A 21,565-nucleotide genomic window follows, 5' to 3' on the forward strand; every position below is an offset into this window, starting at 1 on the left:
TATGTCCGTTTTAAAGATGAGGAAACTGATACTCAGAGAAGAGGGGCGATTACCTCAAGATCCTACAGAATCACACTTGATGTCAGGTTCTCTGGCGCCTCACAAAGGAGTAGACAATCAAGTGGGACAGAGGGCTGTGCAGAAATCACCCCTGAGTTTATCTAGAGCTCAGGATTTCTATTTTAAGTGAAAGAACCCAATTCAGATTGCTTTGAGCAAAATGCGAATTTATTGGCTGATGTAGTGGAAAAGATCAGGTGCATCTGGCCCCATGGCATGGGTGCTGCTATTCTTTGTCTCTCTCGGCACTGCTCTTAAGTCATCCAGCTCTCAGGCAGCCTCCTTCACTGAGGGGACAAGATAGCCACCAGCAGTCTTCATGCTCCAAATCTAGCAGACCAAGTCTCTCACCACTACCTATCTAAAAAATCTAGAATACTGATTCTCCCTGGACTTAATTAGGTCTTAGGTTCATTCCTGAATTAACCAATCACTCTAGTTCAGTGGATTTGATGATCTCATAGGCCAGACGGGGTTCATAAATAAACCGTTGTTGCCACCTAAACCCATGGGATCTGAGAGGAGTAGGGGGGGCCTCCGTGAAGGAAAACAGATGCTGTTACCAGAAGAAAGAGTAAGAGATGCTACACAGGCAAAAACAACAGATATTCCCTTGTGGTGGAAGTGGAGGGCATGTAAGCCCGAGTTAACCTCGGGAACACAAGTGGGAGACAGCTCCAAGTCTTGGGTGTGGACACAAGTCAGGACCCAATAAATATAGAATGAATGAATGGACAGATGGATGTTGGTTCAGATGGTTGTAACATGATGAAGAGTCAGTGCTTCTGGGACATAAGTTGCATGCAGGCGCATTGGAGAAGAGGTTGGGGCCATATCGGGAAAAACCTTGATTGCTATGCTAAGGAGCAAGGATTCTCTCTCTCTTTTTTTTTTTTTTTTTTTTTTTCCTCTTTCGTTCCCCCCTTCCTTCCTTTCCAGGCCACATGGAGCTTCTGAAATTTTTTGATCAGAGATGTGCCATGGTGAAAATTTGGAGCAGAAAAAAATCCCTTGAACATTTTGAAATGCTGTACTTAAGTGAATGTATTATCTATTGAGGGCCAGGAGTGCCCTCCTTGCCAGTGGAGGTGTTCCTGTAAGATTTGAAATCCCTGGCTGGAAGCGGTGGCTCATGCCTGTAATTCCAGCACTTTGGGAGGCCGAGGCAGGTGGATCATGAGATCAGGAGTTTGAGACCAGCCTAACCAACATGGTAAAAACCCGTCTCTACTAAAAATACAAAAATTATTCAGGTGTGGTGGTGCATGCCTGTAATTCCAGCTCCTCAGGAGGCTGAGGCAGGAGAATTGCTTGAACTGGGACCTGGGAGACAGAGGTTGCAGTGAGCCGAGATCATGCCATTGCACTTCAGCCTGGGAAACAGAGCAAGACTTCGTATCAAAAAAAAAAAAGAAAGAAAAAAGATTTGAAATCCCTTTATCTGGCAGTCCTTGAAACAAGGAAAATGTGAGCACAGCATGGAGGAAGAGCAGCAGCAGGGTATCTAAGTCTGATTAGATACACCCACCCCCTTTCAGGGCCTCCAATGATGCTGCCCCACCCCAGTGAAGGTGAAGGTCTGAACTGGGTACCCCCAGAGTGTCTCAGACTCATGCTTGTGGGATGGTTGAACAGGTTTGGGTGCGGCCCCCAAGGTGTGTGAACATCTTTCTGAACTGAGGATCACTTTATGCCATTCAATTCCATGTCATGATCTGGGCATGATGTATTGCCATTCTTTATTACAACTGACTGAGGGGTCCTTTGTAAGAATTCCAGGGTGAAATGTCTCAACACTGATGCACCCCTGGATGCGCCAAATCATCAAGTGATGACTTGAATCAACTGTGCTTGGGAAAGTATTTGCAGAGGCCTCTGTATGACACGATTCCTCCCTATTCTTATGACATCCAGTCATGGCTTCTCCTGGCCCAGAATGAAGAACGAAAGTCAGTATTTTAAAATAAGCTTTGCTTCCAGAGTGGAGGAAGGCATAAATTCTTTTCTTTCTATTATTCTTAATTTTTTTTTTTTTTAGACTGTCTCACTTTGTAGCTTAGCTGGAGTGCAATGGCATGATCACGGCTCACTGTATCCTCGACTTCCTGGGCTCAAGGGATACTCCTGCCTCAGCTTCTCAAGTAGCTGGGACTACAGGCATGTGCCACTGTGCTTAGCTAATTTTTAATTTTTTTTGGCAGAGATGGAGGTCTCGCCATCTTGCCCAGGCTGGTCTCAAATGCTTAAGCTCAAGCAGTACTCCCATCTCAGCCTCCCAAGTGTTGGGATTACAGGTGTGAGCCACGGCACCTGACCTAGATTTTTCTTTTAGTGAAATCATTCCAGGATTGATCAAAGTGGGACAGTGTTTGTCCATTTTATATTGCAATGAATATTTCACATCTTCTGCTTGCTGTATGAAACAACTTTTCTACGAGGTACACTATTAAAATCTCAGGAAATAGTCAACATAAAGTATGGGGGCCTTTATACTGGGACTTCAAACGAAGACAAGTGGCAGACAGTGTTCATGCTGAGGAGACATTGAGGCTGGGGGAAAGAGCACTTACTATTCTTTCCCGATATGATGAATTCCTCTGCTGTGTCCTGTATACCGTTCTCCAGGACAAAGCCCTGGCACTGGGGACTTCATTAGGCCCTGTGCCCATTCCTGAATCAATCAATCACTTTGGCTGGGTAGATGTGATGATCTCATAGGCCAGAGCAGGGTCACAGGGTCATGGTTGGATCGCGGGTTGATGCCAGCTCACCCAAACCCATGGAACCTGAGGTGAGGGGAGGGGCAGGGTGGCTCCCCAAAGGAAAACAGAGGTGCTGCTACCAGAAAGAGGGGTACTGGATGCCAAGCAGACAAAACAAAAGATATTGCCTTGGGGTGAAAGAAGTGAAGGACGTTTGGGGGGTGGAGCTTCTGAGACCATTCCCAGAGTTAGAACAGTATGGGAATTAAGAGTATGGGAGTTAAGCATTAAGCTCTGGAGTCAGCCCACTGGGGTTGATTCTCTGCTCTGTTATTTATTAACTCTGTGACTTTGAACAAGTTGCCCAATCTAATATTTGGCTTCTTCATCTACAAAATAGGTTAACAACAGCACCTATTTCATAGAGCTGATTGGAGAATTAAACGAGACTAATGTACAGCAATTGGTTCAATGCCCATAGCATGGAAGTGCTCCATCAACGAGACAGACTTCATCACTGGCCTCTTAACATGCAACCGTTTAGCCCCCTTCAGGGAATGTAGGAGACTTGGGTGAGGGTCTTGCTCTATAAGCCCACCTTAGTTGACTCCCACTATTCCTGTGCCCTACAGATACTCACCTATCATCCGCTTTGAGTCTTCATGTTCTCTCTGCTACCTCTGACTTCTTTAAATCTCATTAGGCTCAAGAGGGGGTTCAAATGCCATGAAAATGATCTATTTTTAAGCATTAGCAGATCGGGTTAGAAACACACTGGTTCTCCCAGAAGACGACACGTGCTCATGGGATTTCCCTGGCAATTCCGTAAGAGCCTGAAGGTCTGTTGTCAGCAGCTGGATCAGGGTGGAGAAAGGAGCCATTTTCAAATTGTTGTTTTTTTAAAATTTCACATTACATACTTCCAGCCAGCAAAGCACGACTGGGCCCTCTGCGGGGGCTGCCTCCATGCCACGTCCCCAAGGACGAAGGGACTGGCCAACACTTGCAGCTGGAGTGTCTGGGGCTGCCCAGGGAATGAGGAGTATCTGCACAGAGCTCAAGAAATGGGGAATTATTCACCCAAGATGAGTAAGCAGAGGGCTCCTAGGAGGAAAGAAAGTTTTTAATCCAAACATTTCCTGCTCTTATTCCTGCCACTGCAAAACCAAGGTGGAGTGTGTGCCAGAGACTGTGCTTTCTGAAGGGCTCACTGCTGAGAAGGGCAAAATGAGGTTGTTGACATCGGTTCTGCAGAGGGAGGAGGCTGATGTGGGGAGGATGGAAGAACCATATCAAAACCAGAAGGAAAAACTGCCACGAAATTTTAAAATGATCACGTGTGATGTGATTATGTTTATGCATTTGTGTAAATCACGTGTGTGTATCTATAAATAAATTTGGAAGTTTTAAAAGGTCATATGATCTCAGCACATTGGGAGGCCGAGGCAGGTGGATTGCCTGAGGTCAGGAGTTCGAGACCAGCCTGGCCAACATGTTGAAACACTATCTCTACAAAAAAAAAAAAAAAAAAAAATTAGCTGGGCGTGGTGGCTTGCACCTGTAATGCCGACTACTTGGGAGGTTGAGGCAGGAGAATTGCTGGAACCCACGAGGCAGAGGCTGCCGTGAGCTGGGATTACACCACTGTACTCCAGCCTGGGCAACAGAGTGAGACTCTATCTCAAAAAAAAAAAAGAACATATGGGCTGTAGAAGCAGACAGACCTATGTTTGAACTTTCAGTTCACTGCCACCTGGCTCGTGTGACCTCCCTGATCCTCAGTTTTCTCATCTATAATTATAGATGATTATAGAACTTCATTCAAATGTCTTGAGGATTCAGTGATCAATATAGTACAGTGTTAGGTACCTAGCAAAATGTTAGCTAATATTGTCAGTCATTGAGAGAAAACAGAGCCTAAAGGCTAAGATGGGGGGTGGGTGAGGGTGACTAGAGTTTTCAATTCTCCAGAAAGCTCTACCTTCTCATGTTTCAGTCACATTGAAATCATACCTAACCACTAGCCACCTCTCTCTCTCTCTGCTCTTTCTCCCCACTCCCACCTTCCCCATTTTTCTCTCCCCCCCACCTCATTCTTGATCCTTGCTGTCCTTCTGCTTGGGACATTTCTCCATTTGCCTAAGTGGGAAACTCTTCTCTATCTTTCAAGGTCCATCTTGAATGCCACCTCTTCTGTGAAACTTTCTCTGGTTCCTATTTCCCAATAGAAAGGATCCCTCTTCCTCATCGCATCACACTACCTGCCACGCACTGCTAGTATGGTCACACCACATGGCAAACGCTGCTCCTTGTATATTTCCCTATGGCAGAAGCCAATTTTGAGTTTCCTGAGGACAGAGATCATGTCTTACACTTCCTGGTTGTAGCAGCTCCGGCATGGAAGAGGTGGTCAATAAGTGATTGCTGAATGGAAGCATAAAAAATCGAGGGTGATTGCTCTCAATGGGCCATGGCCAGTTGCTCCCCACTGTAAGGAAAAACAGAACGGAAATGGACTTAAGCTGCCACATGGGAAACTTCAGTCAGAACCAAAGAATTCCCTCAGTGAGAGTGTTAGATACCAGACCAAACTCCTGTGGGACAGTGTGGAATTTCCGTGAAGGGACTTTACAAGGAATATTTTTTTTTATGTTTAGGGGTGATTGTGATGTGGTTTTGCTTGAAGGCAGGCCCGTTTCACACGAGGTTCATGAAACAACCCGGAAGTAACCCAGTTGACAGCACAGGGTCTCTGGCTCTTGGTCAGCTGTTTCTCCAGATGGTTTCTTGTGCCCAGCACCAGCCAAGGAGGCTGGGAAAGAATGTGGCTGTGTGTGCCTGAGTGGAGGGTGGGAGGTCTTCCTCCCACGAGCTCCAATCCCAGTATGTGAGCAAACGGTGCCTTTTGCCAAGGGTCACAAAGTTACCCTGTGTTCAAGTACCCACGTCTAATAACATGCAGTTTCTTTCTTCCAGCCGTAACTGTAGAGTAAAACAGGAAGGAGGAGCTGCTTTCTAGCGCAGTGCTTTTCCCACATTTTTGTCCCCTTGGTCAGCCCACCCAGGGGCTATGAGCCCCTGCTGAGTGCCAGCCCCAGGCTGGGTACCGGGCAGAGGTGAACAAGACCTGGTCTCTGTCCTAACTGAGCTGTTTATTAAGAGCAAGATGGGCCTCAAACATTTGATGACAAGTCATGAATTAATTATAGGTAGAAAGTACGTGAGGGAGAAAAATGGTGTGATGGTGTGATGGGAGAAAAGGCGGAACAGAAAGATGGCCACCCTCTACTGCCATAATTTCAACTTGCTCATCACAGCTGAGGCAAGCATGACTACTCTTTTTCTTTGTCATGAAGGTTCAGAAAAGGTAGAAAAACAGTTAATAATTCTTTCCAATAACCTACCCCCACCTCCAAATCCCAAAAGGGCATCCAGTCACAGTGTCAGAATACATATTTCAAGTTTACGGTGGGCACAAGACCTGGAGGGTGAGATGCGATTTGGCACCCAAAGAAAGAACCCGTGGACTCACGTTTTTACTAATTTGCTGGTTGGCCTGGGGAAGGCATCAAAGCTACCTGGGTTTCAGCTAATAGGAAGTTGCAGCAGGCTTCATGGGGCCAATGACATAAGAGATGTGACAGATTTACAGTGTGACAGGAGTTGCTAAGTGCTGTGGGATACAGAGGGTCTCCGTGTTGATCATTTCAACTTAAAACCTCTGGCTTTGGTCCTCACTGTCTGATGTTGACTGGGTACTGCAGGGTGGCTTTCTGAAGTATGCACCCCGGCATGGGCATGCCCCTTCCCTGCCGATGGTTATTCAAAGCTCTTCCATGTGAGGAACCTCACCCACCCCGAGCAGTTACCATGGAGGTTAGAGCCTCCCTTGGCTGCTGTGCAGGCTGCAGTCAGCCAATACTGACTAACCCCGCATAGTTAATTAGTGGCAGCTTAGCTTGGTGCTATTAAAAGCAGGCCAAGCCAATGACATTGACACATTCAGGTAGGAGAGAAGTGTGGTATCTGAGTGCAGGTTGAGAAAGAACTGAGAAAATAAGAAATTAGAGCCACGACTTAATTCTCATGAGCAAGCATGTTTGGGGTCTGAGAAAATCTCTCATCACACTCACTCTCTAACATTTACCTAATTTCAACTGTCAATCAAATCCACTTCTAACCCAGGTGCTCTTAGGACTAATCATGCCGTCAGAACTGAGTGAAAAACACCAAGCTTAAAACCACAGGACGTGACAGTTTGCGCTCTGCTCTGAGTGGCTGCTAAAAGCAAAACGAAATTAAAACCTTCTGCTAGGAAGGCATGAAAGTTGAAGTAACTGGGAAATCTACTGGAAAGGCCAAGGACAAAGATAAAATACACACCACGTATTTCCTTCTCTCCATGAAGGATCAGACATAGATGTACGCCATACTCAGAAAGCCTTGCCTAGTTACAGGATGACCCACACATGTGGGAGGCTTTGGGTGCTGGGGGAGTTTTCCAGAGGAGGCTGTCAGCTCAGTGAGGGCAGCAGCTGCTGCCAGCCTGTGCTGTTCACAGGGGTAAACCAGGGCCGTAAGTGGCAAATGAGGACAAGTAGACAGCTCATGTGTGACCCATGCATTTAAATAGCCCCCCTCCCCTTAGAACCAGGACCAAAGGAGCTTCACATCCCTTCCTCCTCTCCCAGGGCAAGCTTCTGAAGCCAGAAGCCTCACCCTCAGTCCCCAGAGCGCTGGCTTCCCCATGCCCCCTCCGCTGAGCATGTCGGGGAGCCCTCTGTGCTTGCGGAGGAAGTCCCAGGCTGCCACTCAGAATGTATCTGGAAGGGACGTGATGAATGCGAAGACTCAGTGATCTGGGTTGGCCTGGGACAGTGCGCGACAAGCTCTCAACAACTGATTTACAAGCCAGCTGTGCCGAGGGCATTGCCTGTGTTCTGGCTCTGATGACTCCATCCTTGCGTTCATGAGGTTCCAGAAAACAGGTGATTAGAAAGTCAAATTTAGGAAGAATAAAACAATATGTATTCTAATGGAAGAAAGTTAGAAATGTGAAGTGGACTGTGACTCTTCCGGCTCAATTGTTTAATATGCCTGATGAGCAAATTCTCAAGTTTCCTAGCATCTGACCTCTTCCTAAATGGAAAGCAAAGCTTCTCAGAGCTCATCAGAAATCAGCACTGTGGTTGTCACCAAAAACTGCAGGAGCCAAGACTCGTGACCTTTGATCATCATCTATATATGCTTATTTGAAGACATATTAAAGTATGTATTGAGTCAAACTCTATCAGAAACTCAAGAAAATACCACCAAATGGAAAAGACATTTAATTCAAAAATCACACGTCCACTCATTTCATAGGGATTGTCACATAAACCAACCAAATGTAAGAAAGCCAAGTTTCAGAGGCTCTGAACAGAAATTGTATTTTCTTTATAGATGTATTTTGTGACACAAAAGCACATTTTTTAAAAGCCTGAACATGGCAACAGGGCTACTAACAGGGACAAAGGTCTATTCTAGTCACAGATTACTTTCTAATTACAGCATTGGATTCTATACACCAGTCAATAGTCAATACTGAAGTTTAGAACAGTGCGTTATTTTAAAAGAAAAGATTAAAGTGCCATTTAATAAGTACTTTATTGATATTATATCACACAGCACTTTACAGTATACTCAAAGGTAGTCTAAATTATGATTAAACATGCAAATATTTTCTTTTCCAAAATGTGGACAAAATGTCTTTTAGAGTGCTTCTGAACACTAGCCTTAGCTACTAAGCATTCATGGGTTTGACCTTTTTTGCAACATGACTTTAAATAAGTAAACAAAGAATGTAGCTGCAGATAATCATTTGATAAGTATGAACAGTTTTTAAATGGCACTGAATTTACATCTTTGATCATTTTAATAGGCCATCAACAGCCTCTCTTCTGTCTCTAATTCTCGACCTCCAAGTCTTAAAGGCTGTAAAGGCTCAGCAAGTGGCAGCTCATGTGGGTCTCTATGAGTGTCTGTGTCTTCATAGATGTAAATATGTGCTGTATATACACACACACAAATATACTTTAAAATCAACAGATGTGCATTGTCAGATACAAGGCTGATTCTGGCATAACCAAGAAACTGGATCTGGATAACCAAGAAAGCTGCTTTTAGGTGTCTGGATAACTTTGTAGAAATGGTTGATGTACAACAGTATAGGATGTCTTAGCCTCTCCAGGACTGCTCCAGGTAACTAACATTTTGTTTATCAGTACTCTGGTTCTGACTATACTAAAGCGAATTTTGACATGTACATGTCACATCATGTCATACCCACACAAGGGTCTGGGCCTGTGCTAAGCCTTTGTTCTCTAAAGCATTCCACCTTGAGGGACGTTTTGTAATGTCCGGCACAACTTTTATAAAAATATTAGCTGTGAAATTTTTCTGTGATTGGTTTTTTTTTTTCTCCTCAGTAAGCACAATATTTATCCTTCTAAAAAAGTATCCAAAGCTCCTTAGGATAGTTCACCTTCCTCTTTCTCTCTGGTCCTAGAGTTACTTTGCATCCAGCACTTTTTCCTCCCAAGAATACAGGTGCTTCCACTGGAAGACCACATTTCAGCAAGGACTGACTCTGAATAACACCTGGATTCTCTCTATGGTCTTTCCCTCCACTTTGGGAAGCTCTTTAGTTAGACAGGTACTGTAGGCGGCAGGAGAAAAAAGTTAATTATTACTTGTTGGAGTCTTGTCTCAGGCATGCTGTGGGGCTGGGCAAGATTTGCCGCTCTGCTGCTGTTGTCATTTTGATGCTACAATTACAGAGCGGTGGTTCAGCACCCAGCCGATCAGTGTGGCTGCCAAACACATTTGAGCATGACAAGATAAATTTTTTAGACACCAGCACAGGGTGGGTGAGAGGACATCCTGCTGACTTTATAAAGGGATGTGGGGCAGGGTTGTCGAGGTAAGTGATGATTGTCAAGTTTGCCAGAGATGACAGATAACTCCCTTGGCAGAACACCTAGGTCATTCCTCTTAAAGTCAGGTAGCTAACAGGCTGTTTGCTTTCTGCAGTGCTGGCTACCTACTTGGGGAATATGGTTGCTCACAAAACATTCAGTACTTGGGCAAATTCTGGGAGCGCCATGTCCACAAAACTCAGTCGTCCAGACTTGCTTTTGGGAGCAGAAGCCAGAGGACGACAGGTGCCAGTGGACAGGCAGGGATCAGGTTATCTTTGGCTTCTTCTTTCTGTCTTCCTCCCCTTCACCTGTGAATGCTTTTGGAGCCTCTGTAGTCAAGACAGAGCTTTTAGTGAGACAGCAGTTGCCATTCTCAGGCAATAGAAACTTAGGGGATAGAAGGCCCTCCCTTTGAGCCGCAGGTAGGGCACACCCAACTCTGTAGCTCTGGGCAAGTGCCTTGGAATGCCCTTGTCACTAGTATGGCTCTGTCCTGCTAATGCCAGTCTGTCAATACTTGATTGTTCATTCTCTTTGCCTCTCTGTCCGAAAAGCACTTGGCGAAAGGAAATGAACTCATGTTCAAAAAGACAGTTTGGTCTGAAATAAGAAAACACATATTGGCCGTAGAAATACTTTGGACATTAAGCGAAAGACTGGCTCCAATTCTAGGACACCAAGGCAGGCCACACTGCACAGGGTCCATCCCTATATACGATTATTTTGAAAAACAGGAGAGAAGATCTTCTGTCTTGAGCAAGTCAGGGTTTTACTTGCCTGGGGGCAGGGATTTGAAACCAGCTATCTTCTCCTGGCATGGCATTCTTTAACTATGATATTTTGTTAGTAACCTGAAGGGAGAGTGAGAGGCTGCCCTTAATACCCCTAAAAGATTCAGGCTATGGCTAAGTGATTCCTGGGTCTTACAAAGCAAACTGGAGGCTACTGGGGAAGCTCAGGGATCCTGGGCCATGGTCTTCCACTCTGATAACCAATTCATTCTCCTCATCTGGCCTAAAGTTTCCTGTTCACACAGAGTCAGAGGTAGGGGGCACGGATAGGGGAGAGAGTAAAATCTTTTAGTCTTCAAGTTCCTTCCTACTCGTTGGCTCATATTCTGAAGTTTATCCAGTTTTGTAGCTAATAGGAAGGAGGGGAGCCTGGCTGCGCAAAGGGAAACACAGCAGCCATCTGTCAAGGGCACCACACAGACACAGGGAAGCTGGGGAGGGGTTACCTAAAAGATCCCATTGGCAGCCATCTGTCATGGACACTACACAGCCACAGGGAAGCTGGGGAGGGGGTACCTAAGAGATCCCACTGGCAGCAACTCATGGGCACTGCACAGACACATGGAAGCTGGAGAGGGGGTTACCTAAAAGATCCCATTGGCAGCAGCTCTGTTTCTCCTGGTTTCAAATCAGAGCCAACTCAGGAGGGAGAGACATGCTTCCAAGCAGTGAAGCTGGGGCCATGTGTCTACAGGGATGCTTTGTGAGGCACTCCCAAAGCAAGGACCTTGGCCTTCTGTTCCTCCACATGAGCTCCAGGTAAGTTTATGATGGGACAGATTACAACTTCAAACATCAAATGTGGTCGGCCATGGTGGCTCACACCTGGAATCCCAGCACTTTGGGGAACAGAGGCGGGCAGACCACTTGAGGTCAGGACTTCGAGATCAGCCTGGCCAACATGGCAAAACCCCGTCTCTACTAAAAATACAAAAAACTAGCTGGGTGTGATGGCTCATGCCTGTAGTCCCAGCTTCTTGGGAGGCTGAGGCAGGAGAATCACTTGAACCTGGGAGGTGGAGGTTGCAGTGAGCCAAGATTGCGCCACTGCACTCCAGCCTGGGCCACAGAGCGAGACTCTGTCTCAAAAATCAAACAAACAAAAACACAAATAAAAAACCCCATTGTATGTGTTAAAAGCATGATGCTGGTCTCTCTTTGGGAAACACAATAGTAGGTGAATGCACATCCCCTGAGGCCCCCATTTCCCAAGGTCTTCTTGTCCTCAAGTCCACAGATGTAACCTATTAGTATACTCCCTTTCTTCTCGAGTTTTCTCCAATGGCTTTCTCGAGTTCTATCTTGGTCCTGTCCATTCTTAATTCTTATTCCCTGATTCGATGGTAGTGTCTAGCTTGCTCTTGGGTGAGTTCCTGGAAAAGAGTCATATAATCCTTGAGCTGATAAATTGAGTAGTGAATTGCCATGACAAACCCCTGTTAACTTTAAAACCACCTGTAAAGCTATGATGGCACAATCTACATCCCTCCTGGAGTCTTCCTCTTCCTTTGGGATCATAGGGAATTGGAGGTGAAAGGGAAGAGTTTTAAAATGTTTAAGAAAAGGGAAAGCAGCAGCACATTGAAAACTGAACATTCTAAGAAGCTGGTTTTTTAAGAACTTACAGACGCACACAAAATTTGAAAACTAGCTTGTCCACATTTCTGAAGTCTCAGAAGATGTGGAGAAAAAGAAGTAAAGAACACAGCAATTGACTCATCTCTTTCTGTCCTGATATCTTGGGGGTACCAAGAAATACACCTGAGAAGAAAGACAAAAAATCAAATGCCTGACCCCACTTATTTAAATCCTGAGCTTCATCTTACTACTAAGTAGGCATTCTTTGAAAAACTCATTGCCTGGAGATGCTCTTCCCATCTCCAAATCCAAAGCCCAAGGGATGCTCAGAAACACATAAAGACTGAACACCACTGATGTATCATGCCCACTAACGGGACAGCAGAGAGCAAGGCCATAGGAATGTCTTCTCTTTCCTTCAGGCCGAAGCGGGGACAGTGACCTTGACTCTCTTCAGCTTTGCCGCCCCTCTCTCCCTCCTAAACATACTTCTTCAGCAACTGAAGACTAAGCGTGTGAGCAACTAGCTTAAAGAATATCAAATATAAAACTTTGCCATATAGTATTTCAAATCATTCTATTTACAAGTTTATCTTTTCAAAAAAAAAGTAAAAGATACAGTAATTCCACACAATTCAAGTTTTTCTTTTCTTCTTTGAAGTTCCCTAACAAGGAATTCCAGAAACAGGAAACACTCTGAAGCAATGCTGCCATCCAAGGGGCTCCTGGGGAGCCTGACCGTCCATCGGTTTGTAGTTTGTCTAGAGTCACCCTTGCAATGACATTCACATGTGGAAGATATGGATGACTCTGTTGTTTGAAGGCCAAGTGAATTTGAAATGTCCAGGCAGAACTTCCCCATCCAAGGCAGTCTTCCACAAGATCCAGCCTCTTTTCACCAGCAAATTCCCTTTTTCAGAGGGTACCCATCCCACCCTCCAACCTTGGGTTTCCTTCTGAATCACAATGGCCTATATTAGTCTCATGCCTCAAAAGACTGAGAAATAATTCCCTTTTTCGGAGTGGCAGTGAATATAGATGTCCTTTTAAAATAGGCCATACGGTAAGCCTAGGAATTAACCTTGAAAACCACCACAGCACCAGTGTTCGGCAGCCCAGAGCAGGGCAAGGGGGCTGGCCAGTGGTGGGTTAGAGGCAGGCAAGGGTGGGAGCAGGGATGGGTGAACAGGAAGACATGGGGAAACCAGTCAGATGCTGTCACCCATTGGGAGGCAGCATCTTACCCTTTAAAAAACAAACATCAGTTGCATGGAGGAACGGAAATATTAAGACTATGTAATTTAATCTCAAGAGATTACTAAGGTGTGCTCCAAATATACCCCGATGCTGCTGAAATTCATCAGAAGGGGAACAGTTCTCAGCTACTATCCCGTCTGCCTCAAGTAGACCACCCTAATTCCTTGATCATGTGCTTCAAGTTGTTAGAAAACCATTCAATAAAAGTATACCAAAAAGGGGAGAGAAAAAATGTGTCATGCAAAGAGGATGTGTTATTTTATTTTATTTTTTTGGGTTTGGTTTTAGAGTAGGTTGGGTTGCCGTGGTTACTAGGCGATGGATGGCAGCCCTTGGTGGCAGAGAGGTTCCTAGCCGGGGAGGGAGAAACGCAGGGTGTGTGTGTTCCCGTGCATGAGAAGACTGGACTATATCTCACTGATGATGGGCCAACGGCTGCTTTAGAGATGGTGAGAGATTGGATCTTATATAAACAGTGCTTTAACCCTCTTCATCCTGCATGCAAACAGACTCAGCTGCCTGTAGCACTTTAAGTCTCAAGTACTGAGAGGTGGGGTAGAGAGAGTGCCTACTGTAAACAAAAGCAATGGATCCAGCCTGGATCTCAGCGCCAGTTTCTTCACCCAGCCCCAGCAGACTTAGCTACGTAGTGTGCTCTCGGGGACTACTTCTATCTGACTTCCTCTTTCTGAAGGTTGGGCGTTCGGACTGTTGAAACAAAATGAGTGCCCCCTATTTAGGGTACTCATGAGAAAATGGCTTTGCAAGTCTTCCTCTTAGTTATCAAAAGCAAATGGTCTCCTCTGCTGATTGACTTCTTTTCTTGCAGTATTGACGAGTGTTGGCTGAGATGATCATGGAGATGAGTGACACCAGAGCTCACAGAAACATTCATGTTGACAGGTCGCAACAGAGTCAGTCACGCTGCATTTCTCAGTGGCAGAGAGAAATGGCCTACGACACTGGAATCAGCAGTTGTCATGGATACCATGTAAAGCTCAGCAGTTCTGCTGGGGCCCACGGTTAGAGGAACTCCACGTAATTCTCAGGGATGAGGCCAGTCTTTCCGTTCAGAGTCCCCTCCAACCAGCCAGGCTCCTGAGATGGGTGAACTGTACAGGAAGGGGAGAGAAAGCGAGAATAGATGGTGTTACAGATAGAGCAGGCGGCAGATATGTGTGTGTGTGGGGTGTGTGTGTGTGTGTGTGTGTGTGTGTGTGTGTGAAGGAAGCTTGAGCAATGAGTACAATCACTTATTAAGTTACATCATTCTAGAAGTTTAGAGGTTCTGAACCTTTTGTGGGATATAAGCCTTTTGATGAAAGCTGTCCTGAAAACTTTCTTCACAATGAAAAAGGAAACACTCACAGACATTCAACATTTTGCATACAATTTTAGGGATTTCATAGATTTTCTGAAGCTCCTGGTTTAAACTACAAAGAAGTGACAGATTCCTACTATGTAGGTTAGAGGGCAACAATTGACCTGGTCCATCCATACATGTATGTATCCTTCCTTTCTTCCTTCCTTTTCATCCTTTCCTTCCTTCCTTCCTCCCACGTACTCACCCACCGGCCTGCCCAGTATCAACTATGTACTCAGTGCAGTACCCACAGAAGACTAAGAACTAGTCTCTAAAGATATCCAGCATCTAGAGGCTGGGCCTGGTGGTTCACTCCTGTAATCCCAGTACCTTGGGAGGCTGAGGCAGGTGGATTGCTTCAGCCCAGGAGTTTGAGAACAGCCTGGGCAACATGGCAAAACTTCACCTCTACAAAATATATAAAAACTAGCCATGTTTGATGGAGCATGTCTGTAGTCACAGCTACTTGGAGGAGGGGGAGTGCCGAAGTGGGAGGATTGCTTGGGCTCAGCAGGTCGAGGCTGCACTGAGCCGTGATTGCACCACTGCACTCCAGCCTGGGCAACAGAGCAAGACCCTGTCTCAATCAATCCAGCTTCTCATCATCATCTTACTTTCCTTCAAATCCTTACCCCCTGCTTCTAATTTCCTTGCAAATTTTCTGGGTTTTTTTTTTTTTTTTTTTTTTTTTTTTGGTGGTTGTGATTTTGAATAGCCTTTGAATAGCCATTTCTCTGTTTCACTCACACTCTTTCTTAGTTTTCTTTCCTGTTCTCTAGATTTCCCCCTCCTCTATATACCAGCTTAAAAATTCTTCTATTCCTCCCTCTATTGCCCTTTGATTTTTCAGTATCCAAAAATGTATATCTACTTTTGTGACATCATGATCCATCTCCATGGAAACCATTGTGATATTATAAAGATTATCTAAAATCCAGCTGAGTCTGCAAAGTAGTCAATAGCAGGAAGGAAGAGAGAAGGAATCATGGGACTAAGAGGTGGGGGATGTTCATGCTTGTCAACTGAAGATATACAGATCACTCTGCAGTGAGGCAGGGCATTTACTCTTAATGTGTTAGGAAAGCTCCAATTTTCCAAGATTATTTGGAGAGAAGAGATTTTCCCCTATTCCCTTCCTGGGCTAATTAAATGACTTCCTGAGCTTGTTTTAGAAAAGCATTTCCGCTCCGACACTGCTACAGAATTCTAGTTTCAGTTTGTAGGGAAAGACGCAAGAACAGAAACCAAAGGAGGCAAATGGGAGACAGCAAAAGAATCTTCCAGAAGATCAGTGCCAGTCAACTTTGGGTACACCTTGAGTGCCTCCTTAGGAAAAGACAAGGTTAAACATCTATTCATTGGCCTCCAAAGTTGGCCAATTTCAGATCACTAAGCCTGAGGGATAAACAGCAAGGATACTTTGGGTTCATGACAACCCACACAAGACAGAGTCTGGGAGAGAAGTGCCTTGGAAGAAGACACAAATTAAAAGCAACCTGGCCTCTCCAATTACCAAAGGTCTTCCATGCCACTCTTAAAGAACACCCAAATACCCCTGCCCTCTGCCCATCCACCCAACCAAAGCTTCCAAGATCACTTCAGTTTCTGCACTTCATACTGGTGACAAGCCCCTCTTCCCTTTAGTTGGTTCTTGCAAATATGTAAGGAGCTGGTGTGGATAAAGCACTCGGCACAGAGCCAGGCACAGAGCAAATGCTCAGTACCGGCTAGTCAGTAGGAGATCCTGGATCGGGACTGCTCAGCAAGACCCCCTCCTAGTAAAGACCTAGTAAAACCAGACGGCCCTTACCACCCACCTGAGCTTCAGGAAAAATCAACTGTTCAGAATAAAATTAACAAATCAAACCCATTCTCCAAAATAAAAACCTAGAAAGAATAAAGCAACCAAACTGACAAAACAAAAACAAAAGCCAGGCCCTCCTGCTTTACAGCAAAGCTCCAAGTTGAGTTGTTACTCTACCAGATGCACTGAGTCCATCTCCTTCAGATCTTTCTCCTTTTCCTGGCCAGCTGTTCAACCACAGCACAGGTACTGGGGTGAAAACATTTACAATGCAATTTAGGGGCTAAGGGAAGAATTAGAGGGGACAAGACAGGCCCTCCAAACTGGAGGCCAAAAGGTAGGTCACAGGGGATGGCAGGAGATAACACAGCCTTTGGGTCGGACTGCTGACTCACTGAGCCTTCAAGCCAGGGTTTACTAAAGCATATGCCAGACCATGTGCTTCAGAACCCTCAGGATGCTTATTCAAACCGCACATTCCTGGGACCCATGGCAAATCAATTAAAGCAGAATCTCTGGGAAGGGGATGCAGGAACCTGTATTTTCACTAGCTCACAGGAAGTTAGGAGCTATAACTTTTCTGTGCCCAAATGCCTCCGAGTTAAAATTCAAACTGTCATTTACTAACGGAGGAGGGAGGCAGCACCAGTGCCCCCTTTCTTTCTGCTGTCTTCTGTTTCCACGTTAAGGCTTACCTGAAGCCCCACTTCCTTTGTAAATATTACCATGGAATCCCTTCTACCCGCACCCTCCTCTTCCAGACTCCTAAAATGCTCATAGTACATCCCACATAGTATGCATGCATCCTATTAATATGCTGTTCAAATGTGCTAAGCTTTGCTTCTCTATCTAGTTTTTCAGTGCGTTTTGGTTTGGATTATAGCACTTCCTGGCTCAACAACCTTCAGTAATTCCCTTCTGCCTCGTGAATTATAATGATACAAGCTAACACTTAGATATGTTATGAAGCTGCCGTGTGCTTGGAGTTTTAGACATATTGATTCATTTGATTCTCAGGATCCTAGCTTATATTATTATTATCCATATTTTGCAGATGAGAAAATTAAGGCTCAGAGAGGTAAAATAATTTGTGCATAGTCACAATACTAGAACCAAAATTTAAACTCAGCTTGTTTGATTCCAGAGACCAACCCCCTTCCCACTACATCAGGCCTCTGTTTAACCAGAGAGTGTGAGCCATGCTGATAAGGAAGATAACATGTTGAGCACATGCCAGGCGGCAGACCTTTTGCGAATACGCGCTTCACACCTGCATTTCCTCCTTTCATCTTCAGAATGACTATGGAGTTGGTTCTGCTATTATCCTCACTTTACTGATGAAAAACTGTGGCTGAGAAAAGTTAAGCATCTTGGCCAAAACTAAATATTAATAGCTGGTAGACGATGAAAATGAATCAGAGCCCAGGACATCTGATCCCAGAGTCTGTCATCTTAACTACTACTGCTGTTGCCTAGCCCAATGCTCTGAACATCAAAGATGCTAAGCGCTTGTTGGGCTGAATGGCGCCAATGTGCAACACCGAACTGCACCAGTGTCCGAGATGCTATACAAACACAAAAGGTGTTGCCGCAAGCTGCCTGAGGGGCTCTTCAGCCCAGCAAGCATGTAACAAATACAAACTTCTGGGGACACAGGTGTGCTTCCTGCCAACCACTTTCTCTCAGCTCTACCCCTGTGTACACCATACACCCCTGCGCATACAACTCATGCCTTCTGCCCTCCTTCGCTCACCATGGACAGGGAGCAAGTGTGTGACTAAGGTCTCTAATGGCTGACTGTCCCCAAAAGAAGTCTTAACTAAAAGAGGTGCAGACCCCTGGGTAATTAAAATACATTTACTCATTTAAAAACATTTACTGAACACCTACCACATGCTAGACACCATGCTAGGTCCTTGCACATAGCACAGAACAAGCAGACAAGATTTTGCTGGGCGGGACAATCAAGCAATAAGCAAGCACATAATTTTAGGGAGTGGTGAAAGGAGAAAGACTAGAGCAGTGGGTAGTGCAAGCGCAGCGGCCCTGCAATGGGAAAAGGCTGGGAGGGATTTTAGAACAGTAGTGGGCCTGTGTTTCCTAAAGAGCCTCACGGTCAGTGTGTCTCTCTCCTTAACTCTGCCATTAGTGCCACAGATAACACGCAGACACAAAGGCATGAGTGTCTGTGTTCCAGTCAAGCTTTATTTACAAAAACAGGTGGCGGGTTGGATTTGACTGGCAGGTCATAGTTTGCTGCTCTTACTTGAGAACATAAAGAAGGCCTGCGAAGCTGCAGGATGTCAAGTGAGGGTGAGAGGAGGTCAGAGGGGTAGGAACTGGGCCCTGGGGGGCCTTGTAAGTCATTCTCAGAGCAGTGGGAGGCCACTGATAGATTTTAAGCAGGAAATAACATGATGTGATTTTCATTTTCAAAGATGACTCTTGCTGCTATGTGAAGAAGGGGTTATGGGAGCAAGAGTGGAAGCCAGCAACAAGATGTGTCAGGCGGCCAGTGGAAGCGCCCAGGTGAGAGGTGGAGGTGGCCTGGGCTTGGGCGTGGCAGCGAAGATGGCTGGAGAAGCTGAAGGAGATCCCTGAGTGCTCTCCTGTTAGCCCATTTCCTAGGCAGCTTGGGGGCTCCCCCGTGAGGATGTTCTCCATCAGCAAAGGAAACTTGGGACAGGCCTGCTGTGTAGTAGTGCTGTGTCAGGTACCATGGGAATGAATGGATCCACTTCCTCTCAGATCTTGTTAAAAGTATCCCTAGAACCCAATTTTAGTGACTGCCATGTGCATTTTCCAGGTATCACGAATCATGTTGCTTCAAGATGACTAACGTTCCTGAGAATAGGAGCTATTTCTCTTTCCAGTTACTGTCTGAGGTGCTCTTGTTAAAATGGACAGTTTCCCAGTAGATTGGCCAGAGCTGACACTGGAATTATTTCTAGGTATTGCACATCCATTTCCCACTGCACAAAGTCCATGAGCTGACAGCAGCAGCCACTCCGGAGTCACAGTAGGGGCCCCTGGAATCCAAAGGCTTTGAGATTAATCATTACGAAACAACAGACTTTCCCTCCACGGGCCCCTCCCTTTTCCTCTTCCTTATTCATTCTTCTTAATCCTGACACACACACAAAGACACACACACACACACACACACGTGCACTTTCTTCTGATTGGTTGGATGATTTAATCTGACAGCTACACAGCATACAAATTAAATAGCCTTTACCTAATATCCCCAGTGGTAAACTAACAAGAAATGGAACAAGGAAAAAGACGCCCCCCCCGCCCCCCGCCAGGCAGAATAACAGTGTTCTGTAATGCCTCATTTTCTCCGGTAGAGGTGACGGGGTGGGGAGGAAGAGGGTCTACGTAAGCATTTTCCTCTGGAAAGAAGACCTAATAACATATTTTCAGTTAACCCAACTGAGAAAGTGTACTAACATTTCGTCAGGTCCATTTTCTACTGCAACTCAGTCAACACTGAGAGGTGTTTTCTTTCACGTTTAATTTGGCCTTTTGCTCCTCAGGGAATTTGAAAGGTCACTGGCAAGGCTGGTTAAAAACAAACCAGTGTCAGCAAACTCTGCCATGACTCCTAGAGCCCACAGGAAGGCTTGGGTAAGGCCTCTTACTCATTCAACCAAACTTCCCTCCTGCTCTCATCTGTCAATACCTACAGGATTTCTGATGATTACCACGCTGTAGGCGGGAGCACTTACAGAATTGTTAGGTGGCAGGTGGCGGGTTGGATTTGACCGGCAGGTCATAGTTTGCTGACCTTACTTGAGAACATGAAGAAGGTCTGTGACGCTGTAGTATGTCAAGTGAGGGCGAGAGGTCAGAGGGGCAGGGACCGGGCCCTGTAGGGCCTTGTAAGTAATTCTCAGAGCAATGGGAGGCCACTGAAGGGCTTTAATGTCATTTCCATTTTTCAAAGATCACTCTCGTTGCTCTGTAAAGAGGGGGTCATGGCAGCAAGAGCAGAAGTGAGAAGATGTGTTGGGCGGCCAGTGGAAGCGCCCAGGTGAGAGGTGGAGGCGCCCGGGGCTTTGGTGTGGCAGTGAAGATGGCTGTGGATGCTGAAGGACACTCTGCTGGGGGAAAAAAGGACTTGGGAGTTAACAATCACCCAGGCTTCTCTTCTTTTTTTCCCCCCTTTATGCTTAACTGTTTAAGCTACCGCAGAAAGACTTAAAAATGAAAGAAGGTAGGAACATAAAATGGTAAAATGGTGCAACTTCTTCGTGTAACAGTTTGGCGTTTCCTCAGACACTTAAACACAGAATTCATATGGCCCTGCAATCCCACTCATAGGTGTATCCCCCAAGAGAACTGGAAACCTGCGCCCTCACAAAAACCTACACACATGTTCACAGCAGCATTGTTCAAACAGCCAAAAAGTGGAAACAACGTGCCCATCTACTGAGGAATGAGCTTACATGAACTGTGCTATGTCCATACCATCACACATTAAAAGGAATACGGTTCTGACACGCTACAATGTGGATGAACTTGAACATTATGCAAACTGAAGAATCCAGTTTCAAAGATCACATACTGTATAATTCCATTTGTATGAAATGTCCAGAGCAGGCAAATATAGAGAGACAAAGTAGAAGAGTGGTTGCCTTGGGCTGGATGGAAATGGGTTGTGGTAAGCAGGGCATGACTGCTAAAAGGTATGGGGTTTCTTCTGGGGGTGATGAAAATATTCTGGAATTATATAGTGGTGATGGTTGCACAACTCTGAATATACTAAAAACCATTGAATTGTACATTTTAAATGGGTAAATTGTAGGTGGTACGGTTATCTTAATAAACCGTTAAAAAATGGAAGAAGGCTGCACTCACCAAAAGGAATCACAAAGAAGATAGAAGCATATACATAACTTTTGCTAGTTCAAAACAATTCTGCCCCTGAGATCAGGAGTCCTTTGTGTTGTCAGAGGGAATGGCTGATAGGAACATGATGATCCCTTGCCCATGTGAGCAGTGAATTGGGACTTAGAGGACAGACCTTTAAGCCCTGGATTCACCTG

General features: G+C 45.4%; 1 protein-coding gene and 1 long non-coding RNA gene across 15 annotated transcripts in view; one reads left to right on the plus strand and one right to left on the minus strand.

The window, feature by feature from the left end:
• Positions 1-8,069: 8,069 nt before the first annotated feature.
• The window catches only part of LOC105466962 (Rho GTPase activating protein 26), a 907,509-nt gene continuing 894,013 nt past the window's right edge, over positions 8,070-21,565 (minus strand). For 10 of the 14 annotated variants that reach the window (XR_011624168.1, XR_011624169.1, XR_011624171.1 and 7 more), the window contains 2 exons: positions 15,458-19,543; positions 8,070-14,459 (listed from right to left, as the gene is read on the minus strand). Coding sequence is in view for 4 of the 14 variants with exons in the window: in XM_011716194.3 (XP_011714496.1) it covers positions 14,371-14,459 (89 nt within the window). In the remaining 10 variants the exon portion in view is untranslated. The remainder of the gene's footprint in view (positions 14,460-15,457; positions 19,544-21,565) is intronic. The other 4 variants (XM_011716194.3, XM_071097777.1, XM_011716200.3 and 1 more) reach the window with 1 other exon arrangement.
• LOC105466964 (uncharacterized) lies at positions 14,764-20,602 on the plus strand. Its single transcript, XR_978557.3, has 6 exons — positions 14,764-14,849; positions 15,561-15,708; positions 16,663-16,760; positions 18,953-19,043; positions 20,054-20,144; positions 20,464-20,602. It is a non-coding gene; the product is annotated as an uncharacterized lncRNA (long non-coding RNA).

Source organism: Macaca nemestrina, chromosome 6 (genome assembly GCF_043159975.1).
Source record: "Macaca nemestrina isolate mMacNem1 chromosome 6, mMacNem.hap1, whole genome shotgun sequence".
Classification (NCBI taxonomy): domain Eukaryota; kingdom Metazoa; phylum Chordata; class Mammalia; order Primates; family Cercopithecidae; genus Macaca; species Macaca nemestrina.